General features: G+C 36.2%; 1 protein-coding gene across 7 annotated transcripts in view; it reads right to left on the minus strand.

Annotated features, from left to right (window-relative positions):
• SNAP91 (synaptosome associated protein 91) overlaps nucleotides 1–25032 on the minus strand; it is a 157059-nt gene that overhangs the window by 38196 nt on the left and 93831 nt on the right. For 6 of the 7 annotated variants that reach the window (XM_029224259.1, XM_029224258.1, XM_029224255.1 and 3 more), the window contains 3 exons: nucleotides 23726–23844; nucleotides 5870–5884; nucleotides 5554–5721 (listed from right to left, as the gene is read on the minus strand). In XM_029224259.1, coding sequence (XP_029080092.1) covers nucleotides 5554–5721; nucleotides 5870–5884; nucleotides 23726–23844 — 302 coding nt within the window. The remainder of the gene's footprint in view (nucleotides 1–5553; nucleotides 5722–5869; nucleotides 5885–23725; nucleotides 23845–25032) is intronic. The other variant, XM_029224261.1, reaches the window with a different exon arrangement.

The raw sequence follows: 25032 nt of genomic DNA on the forward strand, positions 1-25032 counted from the left end.
TGTCTCTGACTAGTGGTTTCTAGCAAACACGGATATCTTCTTTAAGCCCAATAAAATTAAATATATGATGATGATGTAAACAATTTTAGTTTACATGTTCTTTTATAGTCTACTACAGACAAAATTACACTGTTAACATGAAAGGTATACTAAATGTTCCTAAAAGTTAAATCTTCACTATCCCTGAAAAACATTTTCAGACACAACCAAGGATTTGTTTTAAAGAACTAAAGAAACAAAATTAGGAGATGACACCACAATGCCTTTATTTTGACTTAAATTTATAGTTGTTTTCAAATACTGAATTGCTCCAGTTATGTGGTCAATGATCCATTTTCAACAGATTAAAAATGTAGTTTCATGTTTTAAGACTACAAGTGTATAACTATCTATAGTAGATTATAACAATATACAGTAGATCCATTAACATGCAGGCAGCCTCCATTTATAAATGTCCAATTTATCAGTGGCTGATGTGTACAAATGATTCCCAATGTGTTTCTGTCAACACACCATGTTAATTATGGTAAAAAAAAAAAAAATCCTGGAGCTTTCAAAGAAACCCTTTACAGAAGGAATGAAGCCATCATAAACATGCCTTGCCTAGAAGAAATTTCTGGAAGGTAGGGACCAACAAGAACCTGCCACTGACCTGCTAGATTTCCCATCCTAAAATACCGCCTTCTGCAGTATCTACCAGTGTTCCCTAGAACACTGTTCCTCTAGCCATTAAAAAGAATTTGTCAAACATGCTTGGGAAATGCTACACAGTATACCCACTTTCTCAGAGATTTATGTGGTGTATTGGGCTGCAGGAAGTCCTGCAGTCGAGACACTTGTTTCTCAGGTTCACCCAGCGTGTTCCAAACTGATCTGAGTATGAGACACATTATGGTAACGTCCTGAAGCCCGGCCTTAACAAACATTAAACATTAGAGACTCGCTTGAGTTAAAAGGTCCTTTACAAAAACACAAATATCCCTAGAAGGGACAATGGGACAATCATATGTTACAGCTTGATTTGATTGCTTCCCACAGCTACACTGAGGGAATATATATATGTTCTGAGTAGAGGGCAGTCAGGGGAGAGGCTGAATAATAATAATGGAGTAGGAAAAACACACCAGGGGATAGGACAGACACACCTCCTCAGATGCCATGCTAAGAATACTATCACAGAGGACTTAGAGCAACTTGAAAGCCCTAACAGCTGGGGCAAAAGACCACAAGAAAAGTCTAAGAGGAGGTTGGAAGGGCTGAAAATATTTTGCCACGGGTCAGGTCTGTTTTCTTTCTTTTCATTCTTAGAAAATTTGGAACTGACGGTAATGCCATTGGAAGTAACAGAAACAGTAATAGCAGTCACTATTTATGTGCCAGTCGCTGTGTAAATATTTTATTTGCGTTATTAAATTTAATTCCTCCAACTTTCTTGTGATATAGGTTTTATCATCTCCACTTTGTAGATAAGAGAACAGAAACTTGTAAAGTCTGAGGATGTGACCAAGGTCCGTCAAGTGGCGGGGTCAGGATTTGGCTGTAAGTTGTTAGATGGAGGTTTGGGTGTTTGACCACTCTACTGTTATGAACTGTGCCACATCCTACTATACTGTCCCCTCCTTGCAGGATGGAATAAGCACCAGTTATATCAGTGCTAGAGTTCAAACAAATATTCACAGGCTGGCCTCCTTAATTATGATTTCTGTGTACGTAGGTGAAACCCATATTTGTAGTTATATCTTTAGGAGAGGTGGTGTCCCTCCATTCCCGGTCAGCAAGACATCTCCTTTCAATGCTTCTCTGAAACTAAACATTGTAAACTTAACTCATCAACTGTCAACACTTCTCCTAAACAAAGGAGCCCCAGCTGCTCCAGCCCCGAGCTGCTAAGTGTTCCCAGCCCATTTGATGGAGATGTGAACGAGTGAGACTGGATAATCCCAGCCCCACAGCCACTGTCTGACTGTAGCCACGAAAGGGACCCTGAGAGACAACCGTCCAGCTGAGCCCACTAGACCCCCCGGGACTGTCAGAGACAATAAGATAATTTTGATTTTGTTTAAAAAAACAGCAAAACTTCTTAGCTACCCAGCTTTCTTTCATCATCGATGGCAGCATTATCCTTCCAGCACTGAAAGCTAAAGCAATCTCCAATCTAGTTCTCATTCCCTTGTTACCCATTTGCAGTTCAGGTCTATATTCTGCCCATTACCTACCAGTGCTACTTCCAGGAAATGCATGTTCCTGCTTTTCTACTGTTATGGACTCAGTCCAGCCTTACTCAGCAAACCAGTCTCTTGACACTGCTGCAGACTAGCCTTCTCTTCCTTCTGGCAATCTAGGAAGAATTTTCTCCCTCATTTTTTATCATGTGACTGACTACCTTTGTAAAAATTTCTTACTGCTGTTGTCTTCTCCAGCCTGAACTCCTCTCCCTGTCTTCTCCAGGCAGACACACCATCTTTAAATCACATACTCGGCACAAAGGTTTCAATCATTCTCAGTGTCTTGAGCCCAAGAGTCACCATTCCAGTTCATTTTCTTCCCCAAAGGTCCCAGATTATAAGACTCTTACATGAAATCTAGTTGTAAGTGCTTATATTTAAGTATTGGTGTTAAGGAAGATTGATTAACTTGGTTAACCAACTTGTTCAAATGAAGTCAGGTTTGGGAGGCAAGTTCTTTGGTTTTCCAGCCACTTGGTTCTGTGCTCACAGCCTACCATCATGGAGGCTTGCACACAAATTAACACAGTTGACTGAAAGGGTACCCGGGTGAACATGTAGAGGAATTAGCATCAATTTAGCATTGCACTCCTTAGAAAAAAACTGTATTGTTACAAACTAATGTGCTGTTGTTAGTAGAGTTTGCATCAGTGAAAAACAGAATGCCTTTAAGGATTTTGTGTTTTATCTTTATCAATATCTGTAAGTTTTACTAAATTTTTAAAGCATAACACTGCCTTGCAGTCCTGTTCTGCCTGACCACAGAAGGCAGAAGGCAGATTTCATTTCTTAAAAGTTCCCTTAAAAAAAATAAGCATTTAGTAAATATAATGTTTCTAAAAATTTTTTTTAATGACTTACATTGAAACGACTAAAACATTATGTGGGTATCAATCTGAGTATTTTAAAATAACAGACACTCCGTGTTTTTCAAATTTGTAATGAAAATACAAGACTAAAATACATAGAAAAATTCAACATTTCAGTATCTCACAGTCCTGAAATTAAACAATTAGCCATTATTCAGAAATTAAAATTCATTAAGCTTATTTCTAAAGAAATCTACTTAATACTGCTATATATGCTACATAAAACCTCAAAGGGGATATTTTAAAGTCATATAAATGAAATAACTGGTGCTCTTATTATTCAAAAGTTCTACCACTTGCCCATTTTAGAGATACAATATTTTAAAAAAATGGCCACAAAACACGACCAAAGAGATTTTAGTTTAAGTTTTAATTTAAAATCTTACCTCTAAATGATTCCTTATAAATCCATAAAGAACACGAAAGAAATCAGGGAGTATCACTGAAAACTACAAGACAGACAGTGACACATATAGATTTCTGAACATAAAAGATAGAGATTTTATAGCTACCGGGAGACAGTTTACAGAACTATAAAGATTAGTAAAAATAATTGTGATGAGATTTGCAGATGTACTCATCTTTACTTATCCTCCATCCAGATGACTAGAAAGGATATTGGTGAAATTAAAGGACAGCCTCCATTCTTTGGCATTAAATCATATGATTTTCTACAGTACTGACCTTTTAAATTTGTATTTCAGGGTAGAAAGACTGACATCACGAAAATATTTTCAAACATACAGATTCTTCTGCTTGATGACTGTCATCAAAGCAGTAATAAATGATTAACACAAACAGCATAATGGCACAAAGAATATTTCCAAGAAACATCTTAGGCAGGACCATGAGAGAAGCAAGATGGAGTTGACTGATTTCTTATAGGCAATTAAGCTCCTTAAAATGGGCTGAAAAACAAAAATCTAAATAGCTAAAGGAATAGAAATGCTCACGTACAAAATTGTCATCCTACCCGTCCATATTTTCCTTGAATTTTTCTCTGAACATAAGCCTATGAGAAACCATCCATACTCAAGACCAATAATGGAGGGAGGAAGGATGGGGTGAAGAAGTTGGTTTTTATAAATTTAAGCTAATATTTTAATTTCTGGTCTCAAAAGTTACAGAGGCATAACTGAAAAACTAACTTTCTCTAGTGGATGACTCCTCATAATAAATTATTCAAGAGTATGCAAATCCCTTCTCCTACTTTAAAAAACAAACAAAAAACCCCAAATTTCTCCTATAATAGATTTGGAAGAGCAACAGAATGGCAGTGCAACAAGGCAGGAGCAAATTCCTCGCATGAAACAGAGGCAACGATGCTGTGTCCCGCTGAGTATTCCTTGTCTTAGACAACGTTGGCAAGCCTCAGAGACTGGGGCACGGCATGTAGCACAGTGGTATGCGACAGTGCGTAAGTAAGTGTATGTTCCCAGGGGAATACGTTAACTCCACCAGAGCCTGCCAAATCTCTCCTGCCCCCACCCCTTATCATTTGCTTCCTCCAATTTCTTTACCATATTCTCAAAATGCCCTGGGAAAGATGTTATACTGTAACGAAGAAACACAAAACTATGATGACTATAACACTGTTCAATGTACACATAATGAGCACTTCTCCAGGTTTGGACATTAGCACCACTCAAAATGGGAAGATGTAAATAAACTGGTTTCAGATGGTTCATCAGGTCCAGGCATATTATATTGACAGAGTGTAGGATATTTGACTGAAGCTTACAGCTGTAAATCAACTCTGTGTCAGAATTTACATTTGCATGGAAAAAATATTTTCAGACAATCGTTTCAAAGTCTGATATAAACCTGTTTTCAATCAGCGTTGCAAGTGCCGACTCCAGTGATCTCTCAAAGTTCTGAAGCCAAAGATGATCCAAGTTTTTGCTTGGACAGAACAAGCTTAAAAAGTTGCAAAAATGGACATATCCCTAAACTCTCTTCAGAGACCTCTAGATCTGAACTCCACTTAGGTGATTTTTTTTTGTCCTAAATCTTAAAAAATAACTTAGGCCAGGATTTCTCCTCCCATGTTCCCCAAACATTTTTTTCTCTCAGCTAGTTCAAATCTAAAAAAATGCCAAAAAACCAATTCTAAATATGATAGAAAGATCTGGTACCACTATTATAGATACTGCAGGGCTGGAGCATATACGGGACAAGAGTTCTAATAGCAGCTTAAATCCTAACTTCGCAAAAAGTAGAAAATTGAATAGGTCCAAAGCATTTGCAACCTTTGCTCTATAATCACTAAAATTAAATGAATATGAAGTTGACAAATTGAGCAAAGATAAATATATATGAATAAACATTTTAAAAATAGTTAAACACTCTGCCATGCATGTTCTATCTATCTGCCATGTTCTATCATGTAAAAGATTTAAATGCTTTAACGCTAGCAATCCTGGAAGGAAAATGAAAGAAAAGTGATGTGACTGACTAACCTCCAAAGAGATCCACTTCAGCAGTGACAGCAGTGACAGCTGTAGTAGTTGAGACAGAGGCTGAAGTAGTTGCAATTTCAGCAGCTGTAGCAGGAGGAGTAGGTTCTGGTGCGAACGGATCTGAAATCTGTGCTTCGGAGGGAACAGAGGAAAGTGCAGCCAGAGAATCTATGTCGCACCAGAGACAGAGAACAAATGGAAGAGAAGAAAAGGAAAGGACAAAAGATATACCAGGCTCCAAATGATCAAACTGAGGACAGTTATTAAGATACGGAAGTCTCTTGAAACAGAAGTTTACAAATAAAGTTTTACTCACCCTCTCCCAAGAGGTCTATCGATGTCCATGGGTCAGCATATGAAGAAATAAGAGATAAAGCTGAAACTTTCAACCACACCAGTGTCCAAGCAGGGTGAGGCACTAACTGAAGAAATTTTAGCTTTATGTACCTTTCTGGACCATTTGAAATTTAAAAAATAAATGTATTACCTATTATTACCATAGAACTTTTGAGCCGGAATGGACCTCAGAGATCCTCCAGATCAACTTTCCAACTTCATAGATGGGAAAACTGAGAGCAAGGAAGGTCAAGAGACTTACCTTAAGCTAGGTCTAAACAACTTTGACAAACTCAATCGATTTCTTATCAGATTTACCATTTCATCTGCTTTGGTTGATTTCATTATACTGTAGTTGTCAATTCTGAAGAAACCATAGTTAATTGAATTTTATTGATCCTCTTTATTTGATGTGTCATACCAGAGCATGAATAGAGGCTTTACAATGGCTATAGTTTGACTGTGGAACATACTAAGCTGAATGCAAGTTTAGGGGTTAGAAAAAAGAAACTCTAACTTAAACTATTTTCTTCTTTGTAAGTTTCACATTACCAGGTGTTTTTCAGTTCAATATATAATCTCTAATTTATAAACATTATGTGACAACATATGAAAATTTTTAAGAAGAATGTGAGAGATTATACAGCATCAAAACTTTTCAGCCCTTCTGAGGTCAGCATTCCAATGGGAGGTTCAGACTTAGTGACCAACAGTGGGATTACAGTTGGCATTCTAAATAAAAAGCCTAGAAGGGATTATTTTTAACTGCACTATGATGTTAGGTTAAACATTTATAGTGTCCAATGGCATTCTTCTACTCTCAGTCATGTGATACATCTCAGGGATCACATTCAAATTCATGAATGTTACTGGAAATTTATTTTAATCATGAAGAAACTTTATCAGAACTCATTAGGGAGCTATTTTTTTCAGAGCCTTAAAAGCCATATGGGACCTCAGTAAACCACAAGTTCTAGAAGACATTTAAAAGATTGAGAAACATAAATTTGACATTAAAAATAATTACTTTAGATATAAAGACACACAGACTGAAAGTGAGGGGATGGAAAAAGGTATTCTATGTAAAGGGAAATGAAAAGTCAGGGTAGCAATACTTAAGTGAGACAAAATAGACTTTAAAATAAAGGCTGTTACAAGAGACAAAGAAAGACATTACACAATGATAAAGGAATCAATTAATGAAGAAGATATAACAATTTTAAATATATATGCACCCAACATAGGATCACCTAAATACATAAAGCAAATATTAACAGACATAAAGGGAGAAACTGACAGTAACACAGTAAGAGTAGGAGACTTTAACACCCCACTTACATCAATGGACAGATCCACACAGAAAATCAATAAGGAGACATTGGCCTTAAACTACATATTAGATTAGATGGACTTATATATATATATATATATTTTTTTTAATATATGAATTTATGTATATAAACATTCCATCCAAAAGCAGCAGAATACACATTCTTTTCAAGAGCACATGGAACAATCTATAGGATAAATCATATGCTGGGCAACAAAAGAAGTCTCAGTAAACTTAAGAAGACTGAAATCATATCAGGCATCTTTCCCAACCAAAATGCCTTGACTAGAAATTAACTACAAGAAAAATCTTCAAAAAACACAAACCCATGAAGGCTGAACAATATGTTACTAAACAAATGGATCACCGAAGAAATCAAAGAGGAAATTAAAAAATACCCAGAGACAAATGAAAATGAAAATACAGTGATCCAAAATCCATGGAAAGTAGCAAAAACAAGGCTAAGAGGGAAGTTTATAGCAATACAAGCCTATCTCAGAAAACTAGAAAAATCTCAAATACAACCTAACCTTACACATAAAAGAACTATAAAAAGAAGAACAAACAAACAAAAAAGAAGTTAGAAGAAGGAAAGAAATCACAAAGATCAGAGCAGAAATAAATGAAATAGAGACTAAAAAAAGCAACAGAAAAGATCAATGAAACTGAGAGCTGGTTCTCTGAAAAAATAAACAAAATTGATAAACCTTTAGCCAGACTCATCAAGGAAAAAAAGAGAGAGGATCCAAATCAATAAAATCAGAAATGAAAAAGGAGAACTTACAACCAACACCACGAAATACAAAGGATCATAAGAGAGTCCAACAAGCCATTACATGCCAAAAAAATGGACAACCTAGAAGAAATGGACAATCTCCCAATACTGAATCAGGAAGAAATAGAAAATACAAACAGTTCAGTAATGAAATTGAATCAGTAGTAAGAAAAACTCCCAACAAACAAAAGTACAGGACCAGATGGCTTCACAGGTGAATTCTACCAAATATTTATTGAAGAGTTAACACCTATCCTTCTGAAACTACTCCAAAAAACTGCAGAGGAAGGAACACTTCCGAACTCATTCCACAAGGCCAGCATCACCCTGATCCAAAACCAGACAAAGATACCACAAAAAAAAACTGCAGGCCAATATCACTGATGAACATAGATGCAAGAATCCTCAACAAACTATTAGCAAACCAAATCCAACAATACAGTAAAAGGAACATACATCATGATCAAGTGGGATTTATCCCAGGGATGCAAGGATGGTTCAATACCTACAAATCAATGTGATACAAAAAACCTGAAGAATAAAACTCATATGATCATCACAATAGATGGGGAAAAAACTTCTGACAAAATTCAACATCCATTTATGATAAAAACTCTCAACAAAGGGGGTATAGAGGGAACATACTTCAACATAATAAAGGCCACATGTGACAAACCCACAGCTAACATCATACTCAACAGTGAAAAGCAGAAAGCTTTTCCTCTAAGATCAGGAATAAGGGAAAGATTCCCACTCTTGCCACTTTTCTTCAACATAGCATTGGAACTCCTAGCCATAGCAATCATACAATCAGAAAAAGAAATGAAAGGAATCCAAAGTGGAAAGGAAGTAGTAAAACTGTTACTCTTTGTAGAAGACATGATACCATACATAGAAAATCCTAAAGATGCCACCAAAAAAATGACTAGACCTCACAATGAATTCAGTAAAGTTGCAGGATACAAAATTAATATACAGAAATCTGTTGAGTTTCTATACATTAAGAGTGAACTATCAGAAAGCGAATCCAGACTTATATGGCAATTAATCTACAACAAAGAAGGCAACAATATACAATGGGGAAAAGACAGCCTCTTCAATAAATGATGTTAGGAAAACTGGACAGCTACAGGTAAAAGAATCAAACTGGACTGCTTTCTCACACCATGTATAATAATAAGTTAAAAATGGAGGGCTTCCCTGGTGGCGCAGGGCTTCCCTGGTGGTGCAGTGGTTGAGAGTCTGCCTGCCGAGGCAGGGGACACGGGTTCGTGCCCCGATCCGGGAAGATCCCACATGCCACGGAGCGGCTGGGCCCGTGAGCCATGGCCGCTGAGCCTGCGCGTCTGGAGCCTGTGCTCCGCAGTGGGAGAGGCCACAACAGTGAGAGGCCCGCGTACCGCAAAAAAAAAAAAAAAGGATTAAAGACTTAAATGTAAGACCTGAAACCATAAAACTTCTCAAAGAAAACATAGGCAGTACACTCTTTGATATTGGTCTTAGTAATATTCTTCTGAATATGTCTCCTCAGGCAAGAGAATCAAAAGCAAAAACAAACAAATGGGACTACATCAAACTAGAAAGCTTTTGCACAGTGAAGGAAATGATCAACAAAATGAAAAGGTCACCTACTGAATGGGAGAAGATATTTGAAAATGATATATCCAACAAGGGGTTAATATCTAAAATACACAACGCATACAACTCAACATCAAAAAAGCAAACAACCTGATTAAAAAATGGGCAAAGGACCTGAGTAGACATTTTCCAAAGAAGACATACAAGATAGCTATCAGACGCATGAAAGGATGTACAACATCACTAATCATCAGGGAAATTAAATCAAAACCGCAGTGAGATATCACCTCACACCTGCTAGACTGGCTATTATCAAAAAGACAATGAATAACAAGTGTTGGTGAGAATGTGATGAAAAGGGAACCCTCATGCACTGTTGGTGGGAATGTAAGCTGGTGCAGCCACTATGGAAAACAGTATACAGATTCCTCAAAAAATTAAACTACCATGTGATCTAGCAGTTCCACTCATGGGTATTTATCCAAAGAAAATCAGAACATTAATTAGAAAAGATACATGCACCCCTATATTCACTGTAGCATTACTAAGATATGGAAGCAACCTAAGTGTCCATCACTAGATGAATAAAGAAGATGTGGTGTGTGTCTACATATAGATAATGGAATATTACTTAGCCATATTTGCCATTTGCAACAATGTGAATGGACCTAGAGACGATTATGCTAAGTGAAATAAGTCAGAGAAAGACAAATACTGTATGATTTCACTTATATGTGGAATCTACAAAACAAACCAAATGAACAAACACAACAAAACAGAAGCAGAATCACAGATTTGGGGAACAAACAGGTGGCTTCCAGAGGGGAGGGGTTGGGGGGTAGGAGAGAAATAGCTGAGGGACATTAAGGGATATAAACTTCCAGTTGCAAAATAAATGAGTCATGGGGATGAAATGTATTGTGGGGAATACAGTCATTAATAGGTACCATCTTTGTATGGTGATGGATCGTAACTAGACTTACGGTGGTGATGATTTTGAAATGTATAGAAATACTGAATCACTATGTTATGTAATGGGAACTAACAGTGTTGTAGGTCAATTATAGTTCAAAACAACAAACAAATGCACAGAAACAGAGGTCAGATTTGTGGTTATCAGAGGCAGGGGAAGAATGAAGGAGTTTGATGAAGGCAGCGAAAACATACCAACTTCCGGTCATAAGATAAAAAAGTACTAGGGGTAAAATATACAACATCACAAACATAATCAACACCATGCTATATATGCTATATATGAAAGTCGTTAAGAGAGTAAATCCTAAGAGTTCTCATCACAAGGAAAAAAAATTTCTCTTTTTTAAATCTTGTATCTCTATGAAATGATGGATGTTCACTTAAACTTACTGTGGTCATCATTTCATGATGTACGCAACTCAAATCATTATGCTGGACACCTTAAACTTACAGTGCTGTACATCAATTATGTCTCAACAAAACTGGAAGAAAAAAATTGTCACATTAATTTAACTATGCAATTTGTGAACCCAATAAATATTAGGTAAAGCACTCTACAGATCCACTAAGATAATCAAGGCTCTTCCTAAAACTAAATCTTACATATTTCATAGCAACATCAGAAAATTATAGCACATAGAGTTCTTGACATTAGAAATAGTTTTTAAATTTTAGAATGTACGCCTAGTGGATAGCTGAAGTAGGGCTAGGGTATTTTCTGCTGTTAGGTGTCCAGGTCCCAAATCCTGAGAAGTGCAAGGTCCTTCCAATCATTCCTCAAGCCAACCGGACCTGGCCCAATACAACTGTTACTCTACAGTCCTAAGTCCTAAGAGATATGGAAACATGTATATGTATAACTGATTCACTTTGTTATGAAGCAGAAACTAACACACCATCGTAAAGCGATTATACTCCAATCAAGATGTTAAAAAAATAAAATATATAAATAAAAATATTCATTAGAAACCAAAGTGGGTCATCAGAAGCCAGAGAGATCGGATTCTCTTTTCTCCTGGCATTGGTCGGGCTCTCCTTAGCCCTGCCCTTAACAATGGCTACTTCAAGCTGCAGTGTGACTTAGCAGAAAAGCTAAGAGCCATGTGATTTAACAGCTTCCAGACCTCTCATTGTCTACTTCCACACCTCTCATTGTCTATAACAGGGGACAGGTAACTTATTTCATACATTTGGTAAGTGAGAAAGGAGAAGACTGTTGATGTGTACTAGAAGGAGAGAGAGTTAAAAAGATTTTAAAAAGAGGTATGAAAGATTAAAATATTAGTTCCTTGCTCTTAACTAGTGTTTTGTTCAGATGGAGGGTGATGAGAATGATATGATGGAAGATGGAAAGTAAAATTTCCTAGGAAAATGTACAATGATTAAGCATATTGGTGGATAACTGATGTTGAAAAGTTTTTCCACTCTTGGAAACCACAGGTGTTAGTCTCCAAAATCTTAATTTTCTAGATGAAATATAATTTATGTTATATATTCCTTGTTTTATGCAAAATTTTCTCTACTATAAAAGCAAGTCCCTATTACAAGATGATGAGGATGGTTATTAAATATTCTCAAAACTGCTACTTTTTATATAGGATTAAACTATACAAAAAAAACCCATTTTTGAGTTCAATCCATTTGCAAGAGTTCAATCATGAGTTCAGCATGAGTTCAATCCATTTGCAAGTAGTACATAATTAGAGTTGTTTGTATTATAGAAATTGCTAGAAAATATTCCCTGTACCCAAGGAAACAGAGCTACAACTAAAGGAAACAGAGCTACAACTAAATGAACAAGGAAATCTATATTGTGCTGTGAGATGGAGCTGAACTTTTCATGTTTTTATGAAGATTAAATGTGTTAATTTATTTAAGTGCTCGCCCATACCAAGAACATATCAATAATAAAAGTTAATAATAGCAATAGCTTAGATGGTAACTAGCCTTACTGTGGTGATCATTTCACAATGTGTATAAATGTTGAATCACTATGTTGTACACCTGAAACTAATATAATGTTGCATGTCAATTATACTTCAATAAAAAAATAGCAATAACTAACATTTAAGTTAAATAATAATTTTTCATTATAGGACTGTGAATTTCAAAGCTTCTATAAATCTTTCAGAGAGAGCATGTGTATATGTGTGTATATGTGTGTGTGTGTGTGTGTGTGTGTGTGTGTGTGTGTACATGTGAATGTGTTTGAAGACAGTCTGCAGATGTGCCCCCCCAGATCTAATTAACAAGCAAATGGTAATATGGGTCACAAAATCTGCTTGTACTGTAGCTAATATTTCTCATGGAAACTATTAAAGTCATGTGATCACATAATATTGATGAGCGTTCCAGCATGTGTAAATTAACTTCTATTAAGTCTATTAACTCTAATTAAACCCTAGCAGTAATTCTGTATTTCTCAAAAAGTAGAAATTTCACTTCAAGCATTTACAATAAAAAATTACGCATTTTCCACTTCTAAGATGCATAGGAGTACAACACACACACACTCAGTTTTTTGTGCAGAGAGGTGAATTTATTATGAAGGAAAAAACACTCTCCCTTTTATGGGGAGAAAGGTAGAAATTTTAAAAGCACTCTGTATTCTTCCAGGTTCATTACTGGCTGGCAGAATGCCACATGGAATATGCACTATTTAAATTAAATTTACTAAAATATGAATTTGCTAAAATTTGGTTTACACCAATGACAAGAAATACTATCCTTTACAATACGTCCCCTAAAATGGCAATATTCATCCATACGCAGAAACCCCAAGAGAAATCTGTAAACAACTGATGTGGCCATAGTCATTTGAAAATGAAATCCTCTATCACTGTGGTCAGATAAGAACATCCAAGTAGGTCTAAAGAGTTTTAGAGTTTGCATTTTACCATCTAGTTACACAAAATTCAAATAAACTACAATAATAGTGAAGTGATCTTATCAAACAAGACTGAGAAAGTGGTTTTATGTATTTAATTTTTTGCTTAGTCAAATGAGCCAAAACATATTGGTAACAATTTAGCACCTCTTCAAATACAACTGGGTATCTATAGGATAAATGTAAACTGAAGGTAACATTTATCAATTTCATATTTCACTGTTTACTTGAATTTCTTTTTTTCAATAAGATACATATTTTATTTTTTAATTTTTTGGCCGTGTGCGCGGGCTTGTGGGATCTTATTTTCCCCGATCAGGGACTGAACACGGGCCCTGGCAGTGAAAGCGCTGAGTCCTAACCTCTGGACCACCAGGGAATTCCCTACTTGAATTTCTTAAGGCTTATAATTTTTACTGTTTTGCTTAGGAATGAGAGAATTTACTTATTAGTATTTTTCTCCCCAGCTGACTTTTCTACTGCTATGAAAGGAGCTGTAGATATTTTGTTGAGACAAAAGACTAATGCTAACCATCAGGTCCTAAGCCAACATTTTCATACACTATAATGCGTTTTGTACTAATTATAAAAAAGTGCTCCCGTTGGGCCAGCAGGTTGGAACAGGAAAAGCACTTACTTCTTCCTCAAGGACGAAAAAAGCCCACAGCTTGGCTAGCAGAAAGCAGGCTGAATTTCAGGCCTCTCGCCCTGCCTTTGGGCAAGGCACAAACTGCGGGTCCACACTGCACAGCCCTGGTTAAAACCACAGTAATCTGCTTTCTTCTATATCCACTGACACCTCAATGTTTCAGTCATCAATAGTTACTTATTCCTAACAAGTAAAGACTGAAATGTGTTATAATAAAGTTGGTTATTAAAACTTATTCCTTATAATGTGTCTTAGCAAAAAGTACTTGAAGATGAATATAAATAAAAATGTTACAATGCAATTTAAAAAGATTTCACCAAGGGATTTTCTTTTTCATTTATTATTATTTTGGTGCCAAACAAACCAACCAAACAAAAAGGACACAATTTCTCTTCAATTTGATGCTGGAGAATACAGTGAAAGGAGACAGTTTACAATTTCACTGTTTATTCATTAAAGTTCTAAATCACTAAACAACTAAATGTTTAATAAGTTCTAAAAATTACAGTGTGAACAATCTACTGATTTAATCAGTTGAGAGAATTAGAGTTAACACATTCATATAATACTGAAAAAAAATTTTGTATAACCCTACAAATTTATAATTAATACTAAATTTTAAATTATAAAAGTTCTATGAAAGTCATTTATATGAATTTTATGACAGAGAAAACCTGATTTAAGGATATGGATTTGAAGCACTCTTAAATAAATAGGAAAACATGATACACTGTATAAGATACCGTGGCAATGAAAATTATTAGTAAACTGAAATAATCAAACATTTCTGAAAGATGAAGCTCAGAATGAAAAAACATGAAAACCAGAAGGCCCTTATAAAAGCTCTTCAACAAAAATATTTTCCTTTACCAACTGAAATTTAATAAAGTTAAGTGTAGCTGAAAGAAAATTTTTATTAAGAAAATGATAGCTATAGGCTTAGGAGTTGACCATTTCAACAAAGGAGAAGTTTTAAGTATTTAAATGGAAAAGCACCAATATTTAAATGCTTATAGTTAGCAACTTTGTTTCACAAGTAGTTATTTTTGTTCATTTTGTTACCACAAAAACTTGGAAATAAAACCAAGAGATTATAGCAGGTAGTGTTGATGTTATATTGCCAATGTTTACCAAACTCACCCAAGGATTATTTAATTACCTGTGGAAATGTATCTTCATTTGATGCTGCAATTTAACTGTTAATTAAGGACTCTGATTCTGAAATGATATACTGAGTTACAGTTCTTGTCTGCTAGTGATGCTCTGTCTGGGAGAAAAGACAACCTCAAGACATGATTTTTACTGCTCTACTGGACATTAACCAGTTTTGTACTTAACCTAGCCATCTTATTTTAACATTTCCTTTCAAATGTCTATAAATACCCAGTTCCTCAAAACGCTCTTTGAGCCAGCTTTATCATCTTACTGGTTTCCTCATCAGCCAGTTAATGCCTTTTACCAGTGCTGTTTCTCCCCACCCCCTTCAGGTTTATGGAGGTATAAGTGACATATAAAAATTGTATATATTTAAGATGAACAATGTGATGATTTGATATACATATACATTATGAAAAGATTACCACAATCAAATTAACACATCTATCATCTCACATAGTTACTGTATTTTTGTAGTGCAAATACTTAAGATTCACTCTCTTAGCAAATTTTAAGTATACGATACAGTATTATTAAATATGGTAACCATACTGTATATAAGATCTCCAAAACTTATTCATCTTACAACTGACCCTTTGTACCCTTTGACCGTCTTCCCATTCCATGCCCTGCCCTCCGTCGCCCACCACCAGCCTCTGGCAACCACCCTTCTACTTTCTGCATCTATGAGTTTAGATCTCACACAGAAGTGAGATCATACATATTTGTCTTTCTGTGCCTGGTTTATTCACTTAGCATAATGTCCTCCATGTTCATCATCCATGCTGTAACAAATAGGAGGACTTCTTTCTTTTTAAAGGACTAAATAATTAATACTCCATTGAATATATACAATGTGTTTTTTTTTATATCCTTTTGTCTGTTGACAGACACTTAGGTTATTTTTATATCTTGGCTATTGTGGATAATGCTGTAATGAACATGGGGGTACAGATCTCCATCCATCCAGAAGTGAGACTGGTGAATCATGTGACAGTTCTATTTTCAATTCTTTGAGGAACCTCTACATTTTTTCCATGATGGTTGTACTGCCACTATGGAGAACAGTATGGAGGTTCCTTAAAAAACTAAAAATAGAATTACCATATGACCCAGCAATCCCACTGGGCATATACTGGGCATATGCCCTGAGAAAACCACAATTCAAAAAGATACATGTACCACAATGTTCATTGCAGCACTATTTACAATAGCTAGGACATGGAACCAACCTCAATGTCCATCGACAGGTGAATGGATAAAGAAGATGTGGTATATACATACAATGGAATATTACTCACTCATAAAAAGGAACGAAATTGAATTATTTGTAACGAGGTGGATGGACCCAGAGTCTGTCATATAGAGGGAAGTAAGTCAGAAAGAGAAAAATACCATATGCTAAAGCACATATATGGAATCTAAAAAAATGGTACTGACGAACCTAATGGCAGGGCAGGAATAAAGACGCAGATGTAAAGAACGTACTTGAGGACTCGGCATGGGGGAGGGAAGTAGGGATGAAGTGAGAGAGTTGCATTGAAATATATACACTACCAAACGTAAAATGGATGGTTAGTGGGAAGCTGCTGTATAGCACAAGGAGGTCAGCTCGATGCTTTGTGACGACCTAGAGGGGTGGGATAGGGAGGGTGGGAGGGAGGCTCAAGAGGGAGGGGATATGGGGATATATGTATACGTATAGCTGATTCACTATGTTGTATAGCAGCAACTGACACAACATTGTAAAGCAATTATACTCCAATAAAAAAAATTTAAAAATAAAAAAAAAATAAACCATAATGGCTGCACCAATTTACATCTCCAGCAACAATGAATAATGGTTCCCTTTTCTCCACTCCCTCACCAAACACTTGTTATCTCTTGTGGTTTTGATAACAGTTACCCTAACAAGTGTGGGGTGCTATCTCTGTGGTTTTGATTTGCATTTTCCTAATGATTAATGACAGTGAACACCTCTTCATATACTTGTTGGCCATTTGCATATCTTGTTTGGAAAATGTCTATTTATGTCCTTTGCCCATTTTAAAATCAAGTTATTTGGGTTTTTTTAACAAATATTTTCTCCCATTCCACAGGCTGCACTTTTATTTTGTTGTTTCCTTTGCTGTGCAGAAGTTTTTTAGTTTGAATGTAGTCTTACTTGCTTATTTTTGCTTTTGTTGCCTGTGTTTTTGGTGGCAAATCAAAAAATTCACTGCTAAGATCAATGTCTAGGAGTTTTTTCCCTATGTTTTCTTCAAGGAGTTTTATGGTTTCAGATCTTGTATTTAAAGTCTTTAATCCATTTGAGTTAATTTTTGTGTATGATGTAAGATAAGGTTCCAATTTCATTCTTTTGCACATAGATATCTAGTTTTCCCAACACCATTTATTAAAGAGACTATCTGTTCCCTGTTGTGTATTCTTGGCATCCTTGTCAAAAGTTAGCTAACTGAATATGCATGGGTTTATTTCTGGGCTCTCTATTCTCTTGTTCTTGTTCTTGGTTGAGGTGTCTGTTTTCATGCCAGTACCATCCCATTTTGGTTACTATAGCTTTGAAATATAGGTTGATTTCAGGAAGTTTGATGCCTCCAGCCTTATTTTTCTTTCTCAAGATTTCTTTGGCTATTTGGTGTCTTTTGTGGTCTGTATGAAGACAAATTTTTTTTTCTATTAATGGGAAAATGCCATTTCAATTTTTCTAGGGATTGCAATGAATCTGTAGATCACTTTGGGTAGTATGGACATTTTAACAATATTAATTCTTCTAATCCATGAACACAGGATATCTTTCCATTTATTTGTATCTTCAATTTCTTTCATCAATGTCTTATAGTTTTCAGCGTACAGGTTTTTCACCTCTTTGGTTAAATTTATTCCTAAGTATTTTATTCTTTTTGATGCTGCTCTAAATGGGATTGTTTTCTTCATTTCTTTTTCAGATAGTTTGCTGTTAGTGTATAGAACGGCAGTTGATTTTTGTACATAAATTGTGTATCCCGAATTTTACTGAATTCGTTTATTAGTTCTAACAGTTTTTTGGTGGAGTCTTTTGGGTTTCTACATATAAGATTATGTCATCTGCAGAGACAATTTTATTTCTTCTTTTCCTATTTGGATGCATTTTATTTCTTTTTCTTGACTAACTGCTCTTGTTTAGACTTCCAGTACTATGTCAAGTAGAAGTGGAGAGAGTAGGCATCCTTGTCTTGTTCCTAATCTTAGAGGAGAAGGTTACAGCTTTTCATCATTAAGTATCATGTTAGCTGTGGACTTGTCATATATGCCCTTTATTATGTTGAGATATATTCCTTCTTTACCTAATTTGTTGAGAGTTTTTATCATGAAAGGTTGTTAAATTTTGTTAAGTGCTTTTTCTGCATCTATTGAGATGATCATATGATTTTTATCCTTTATTCTGTAATGTGGTGTGTATCACTTGCATATGCTGAACCATCCTTGCATCCCAGGAATAAATCCCACTTGATCATGGTGTATGACCCTTTTAATTTGCTGCTGAATTCAGTTTTCTAATGTTTTGTGAAGGATTCTTGCATCTATGTTCTTGTAGTATCTGTATAGCGCTTTGGAATGAGGGTAAAACTAGCTTCAAAAAATAAGTTTGGAAGTATTCCCTCCTTTTAAATATTTTGGGAAGAGTGTGAGTAGGACTGGCATTAATTCCTGTTTAAATGTTTGGTAGAATTCACCCATGAAGCTATATGGTCATATGTTTTTCTTTGTTGGGAGGTTTTTGATTACCACTTCAATTTCCTTATTTCATATGGGTCTGTTCAGATTTTCTATTTCTTCATGATTCTGTCTTGGTCAATTGTATCTTTCTAGGAATTTATCCATTTCTTTTAGGTTATCCAATTATGGCATAACTTTCTCACAGTAGTCTCTTATGATTCTTTGTATTTTTATGGTATCAGCTATAATGCTTCTTCTTTCATTTATAATTTTATTTTTGAGTTGTTGCTCTTTTTTTCTTGGTTAGTCTAGCTGTAAGAAATTTTGTTTATCTTTTCAGAAAACCAACCCTTAGTTTTGTTGATCTTTTCTATTGTCTTTCTAGTCTCTATTTCATTTATTTCTGCTCTAATCTTTATTACTTCTTCCCTTCTGCTATCTTTTGGCTAAGTTTGCTCTTTATCTAGTTCTGTGAGATGTAAAGCTAGATTGTTTATTTGAGATCTTCCTTTTTCTTAATGGAGGCATTTAGCGCTATAAATGTCCCTCTTAGAACTGCTTTGGCAGAATCATGTAAGTTTTGATATGTTGTGTTTCCATGTTCCTTTGTCTTAAGATTCTTTTAAATTTCTTTTTGATTTCTTCTTTGACCCATTGGTTGGCTGTATGTTATTTAATCTCCGCATATTTGTGAATTTTCAAAATTTCCTTCTGTTACTGATTTCTAGTTTCATACCACTGAAGCTCAGAAATGATACTTGATATGACTTCAATCTTATTTAATTTGTTAAGAAATTTTTAGTGTCCCAACATATGATCTACCCTGGAGAATGTTCTGTGTGCACCTGAGGAGAATGTATATTCTGCTGTGTCGGATGAAATTTTCTGTTTATGCCTATTAGGTCCATTTGGGGTAAACTGTTATTCAAGTTCGCTGTTTTCTTACTGATTTCTGTCTGGATGATCTATCTATTGTTGAAACTGCCATATTGAAGCCCCCCACTATTACTGTATGGTTGTCTCTTTCTCCCCTCAGTTCTGTTAATATTTGCTTTATATATTTAGGCATTTTGATGTTTATACCCTCTTGATGAATTGATTTTATCATTATATAGTGATTTTCTTTGTTTCTTGTGATAGATTTTGACTGAAAATCTTTTCCCATCCCTTTACCTTGCCTATGTATGTCCTTAAAGTTAAAAGGAGTCTCTTGTAGGCACTAGATTGTTGGATCTTGTTTTTTTTAACATCCACTGAACTACTCTATTATTTGATAGGAGAATTTAATCCATTTAAATTTACAGTATTTATAGGTAAGGACTTACTATTGTCATTTTGTTTACTGTTTTCTGACCATTCTGTAGTTCCTTTGTTCTTTTCTTCCTCTCTTCCTTTGTGACTTGATGATTTTCCTCAGTGGTATGCTTTGATTCCTTTCTCTTTTTTTTTAGTATCCAGTAGAGGTTTTTTTCTTTGTGTTTACCATGGGGCTTACATAAAACATCTTATAGTTTTAACAGTCTATTTTAAGCTGATAACAACTTAATTTCAATCACATACAAAAAGTATGGACACTTTTACCTTTCTCTACTCTCCACATATTATCCACCCTACATCTTTTTATATTGTGTATGTAGTAGCAAATTATTGTAGCTTTAGTTATTTTAAGTTCTCTTGTCTTTTAACTTTCATACCAGGGTTAAAAGTGATTTACCTACTACATTTACAGTATTAGAGTATTCTGAATTTGACTACAAATTTACCTTTACCAGTGAGTTTGATACAGCTGACCCTTGAACAGCAAAGGGGTTACAGGAGCCAACCACCCATGCAGTCAAAAATCCACCTATACATTTACAGTTGGTCCTCCATATCCACAGTTCTGCAGATTCAACGAACCATATATTGTTTAGTTGTGTATTACATATTTAGTGGAAAAAAAATCTGTGTGGAAGTGGACTCTCACAGTTCAAACTCATGTTGTTCAAGGGTTGTGCTTTCATACATTTTCTCATTGTTATTTAGCATCCTTTTGTTTTATCTTAAAGAAATTCCTTTAGCATTTCCTGTAAGACAGGTCTAGTGGTGATGAATTCTCTCAGATTTTGTTTGTCAGGTAATGTCTTTTTCTCGCCTTCACTTCTGAAGAACAGCTTTGCCAGGTATAGTATTCTTGGTTGGCAGTTTTTTTCTTTCAGGACTTTTATTATATCATGCTACTTACTCCTGGCCTGCAAGGTTTCTGCTGAGAAATATGCTGACAGCTTTATCAGGGTTCCCTTGTATGTGAGGAGGTGCTTTTCTCTTGTTGTTTTCAAAAGTTTTTCTTTGTCTTTGACTTCTGACAATCTGATTAAATACTGTGTCTCAGGTAATATTCTTTGGATTGATCTTGCTTGGAGACTTTTGAACTTCGTGAATTTAAATGTCCATATCCCTCCCATGATTTATGACGTTTTTAGCCATTATCTTTAAATAAGCTTTCTTCTCTTTCTCACTTTCTTCTCTTTCTGGGACTCCCATAATGCATATATTAATTAATTTTATGGCAACCCATAGGTCCTGTATGCATCATGTTTTTTCCTTTTTGTTCCTTTAATTGGCTATTTTCTAATGCTCTATCTTTGAGTTTGTTGATTCTTTACTCTGTCTGATCAAGTAAGCTCTCTACTGAGTTTTTCTTTTCAGTTCAGTCATACTATTCTGTTTCGTTCAGAATTTCTGTTTTGTTCCCTCTTATGGTTTCTATTTTCTTATTTTGTTCATGTATACTTTTCTTGACTTAATTTTGTTGCCTATTTGTGTTCTCTTGTATTTCACTGAGTTTCTTAAAGATAATTATTTTGAATTTGTTATCAAGCTATGTAGAGATCTCCATTTCTTTAGGGTAAGTTATTAGAGATTTATTAGTTTCCTTTGGCAGTGTCATGTCTGTTTGCCTGATTCTTCATATTCTGTGTAGCCCTGTGTTGGTGTCTGTGCACCTGAAGGAGCAAACACCTCTTCCTGTTTTTAAACACTGGTTTTGGCAGGCCTTCTCCTGTCAGGTCCCTGGGCTGATGATACTGACTCCAGGATTGCAGTTGAGTGGGGTTGGGGCTGGGTCATGTGGCTGCTTCTGGGTCTGCTGTAGTGTCCATGTTAGTGGGCCTGTTACCAGGGCCTTGGGTGGGTATAGATCCTGCCTCCTGGTCCCTGAGCGGACAGGACTGCCTTCACGACCTTGGTTAGTAGGGCTGGAGCTGGGACAAGGGTCCACTTCAGGATGTGCAGTTGCGTTCAGAGATGGTGGGCTTGTTACCAGGTACGTGTCTGGGTGTAGCTCCTGCTGGGTCTCCGGCTAGGCCAGACTAGCCCTGGACTGCAGCTAAGTGGGGCTAAATGAAGTGAGAAGGTTGCTTTAAGGTCCACAGTTGGGACCAAGATCTATAGGCCTGCCCATAGGGGCATGGATGAGTGTGTCTCCCACAGCGTCCCTGGGTGGGTAGGACTGAGGGGCTGGAGCCTAGTCACAAGGCTGCTTCAGGATCTGAGGTTGGATTAAGGTCACTGGGCCTGCCTCTGGGGGCACAGACAGATGTGTCTCCTGCTGGATCCCTGGGCAGGCAGGACTGCTCCTGGACCATGACTGAGAGAGGCTGGAGCTGGGTCACAGGCAGTTTCAGGGTCCACAGTTGAGACCAAGGACAGGAGGCCTGTTACCCAAGGCATGGTTGTATACACTCCCCCCTTGGTCCCTTGGCAGATGTTACTGGTGGCAGGATCATGGCCAAACAGGACTGTAGTCAGTCCACAGGGGCATGGCAGTGTTTCCAGGTCTGTTGCCAGGACCAGCGTTGGCGAGCCTCCCACCTGGTAGTAGGCTTGCCTTCTCAAATCAACTGTTCTTGGTCTTGGGCTCCACTTGGGCTTTGCAACCTTTTACCTGGATCCCAAAGCTCCCACAAAGGCACTTTTATCTGTGGGTGGCTGCCAAAGTATTGTTCCTATGGAGAGATATGATGGGACACCTCCTGTGTCAGTCCCTCTGTGTTGTTTCCCTCTGTGTTGTTCCTACGAGCCATTTTCAAACTTAAACAATTTTTTATTGTGATAGTTTGATGTAGTAGAGTAAGTTATTTAACACCAACTCTGTGAAGCTTTGAGAATTAAGCAGTAATTAACTTTTATATTGGTATTAAATATGTTTAATTAAAAACATATAAAAGCTTAATTTTTTTCCCTAAGATCCATGAATAAAATGGAAATCAAGCACTTAGGTGTGATTCCTCTTAATCAGTTTAGTACGGATATTTTCTGGCACCAAGAAGAATCTATCCCAGATTTCAACTGCATGAAGTCAAACACAATGTGAATAAAACCAGTTAAGGTCTAAAGGAATCCATGAAGGAGACCATATCTGAACAAACCAAATTCGAAATGCTGCCTCTGAGTAATCTCATAAGTTCATGGGAACACCCAATCTTCTAAGGCCTGCATCTCTAGGGAGCAACTACTAAAAATAATCAGAATTTGAGAACAGCAAAGAAAAAATACTCCCATTGTTCCAGCTTTTAAACTAAAAAAAATGTATGATTACCTGAATATTTTAACTGTATTATGGGTACGTTTTCTGTCTTTGTCTCGCTCTCTCAATATATATTTCAATCAATCAATCAATGCCATTCTTAACATTTTCTCCCCGAGTTTCTAGCACCATTTTGGATAATCAGAAGGTAAGTATAACAATTACAGCCTGAATAAAAACAACTAAATAGAAAAATGGCAAGGTTGCCTGGTTTCACTCACCCCCCCACGCAGTGGCGCCTCCTGAAGGTGGTGGTGGTGCTGGTGTCGCGGCTGCTGCCGCCCCTGCAGAGGAGAAGTCTGGCTGCAGGTCCAGGAGATCACTAGATGGTTTAGAAGCGCTGAAAGGAAAATATGATTTTAAAATCAGATTTTGAAATTTTAAAATGTAAAGATGCTTTTTAAATAAAGACTTATGCAGAAAACATCACAGATTTTGGCTATTTTAAATTCAGTAAGAGAATAATATTTTGTAAAGTACAGCAGTAAAACATATGTTCCTCTATACTGAGAGTTGGCAAACAACTTTTGTAAAGGGCCAGATACTAAAAATTTTAGGTTTGCGAGCCAGACAGTCTCTATCGCTATCCGACTCTGCCAGTGCAGAGTGAAATAAGACATAGGCAGTACGTAAGCAAATGAACATGCTTTTGTTCCAATAAAAATTTATTTACAGAAAAAGACAATGGGCTAGATTTGATCTATGGGCCATCGTTTGCCAACTCTTGCAAAGTTAAATTATACCTCAAGCAATGGGTCACTCAGCAAATCACAGAGCAGAAATTAAAAGTGAAAATCTAAATGCCTCAAAATAAGGGGGAATTTTAAACATGTTATGTCCACTGGGTAGCATCTGAAATGCTGGTTATGAGGGCTGTGACAAAAGGAAACGTACTCCAAATAATAAAGGTAAGAGAATTATTGGTAATTTTTTTCCTTTTCTCTATTTTCTAAAGTTTTTTTGTATGCTTTTTTTGTAGTATGGTAAATAATTCTTAACTTGAAAAGAATTTATAAACCAAAGAATACTAAAATGAATAATCACTATTGTACCTTTTTTCTAAGTTAAACTACAACACATCAAGTTTGCCTATAAGAGACCTCACCTAAAAATAATTCTATATTTTTCACTCTTATTCAAGTGGGGCTGTGCTTTTCAAAGCTCCTCCATCTAAAGAAGTTCCAAGGAGGAGCCTAGAGCGTTGTTACTCAAAGTGTAGTTTCCAAACTAGCAGCATCCTGGCACCTTGTTGGAAATGCAAAATCCCAGGCTTAACCATTATCCACTACATCAGTCTTCATTTTACTACAACCCCAGGGGTTTCACTGTACAGTCAGGTTTAAGGAGCACTGGCTTAAAGGCTGCCAGACCAGGTACTAAGCCATCAGGGTCCCAGGTTCCCCACCCCTCCTCATAAATAGCCATTCCATCTTTTTCTTTTTTACGTATTAGATTTCTGAGCAATATTTTTTGGAAAAAAGGATTCTGCTGCTTAAAAAAAAAAAAGTTTCAAGACCCCTGAAACTTG

This window comes from Monodon monoceros, unplaced genomic scaffold (assembly GCF_005190385.1).
Source record: "Monodon monoceros isolate NGI ecotype Baffin Bay Population unplaced genomic scaffold, NGI_Narwhal_1 Super_Scaffold_15, whole genome shotgun sequence".
NCBI lineage: Eukaryota > Metazoa > Chordata > Mammalia > Artiodactyla > Monodontidae > Monodon > Monodon monoceros.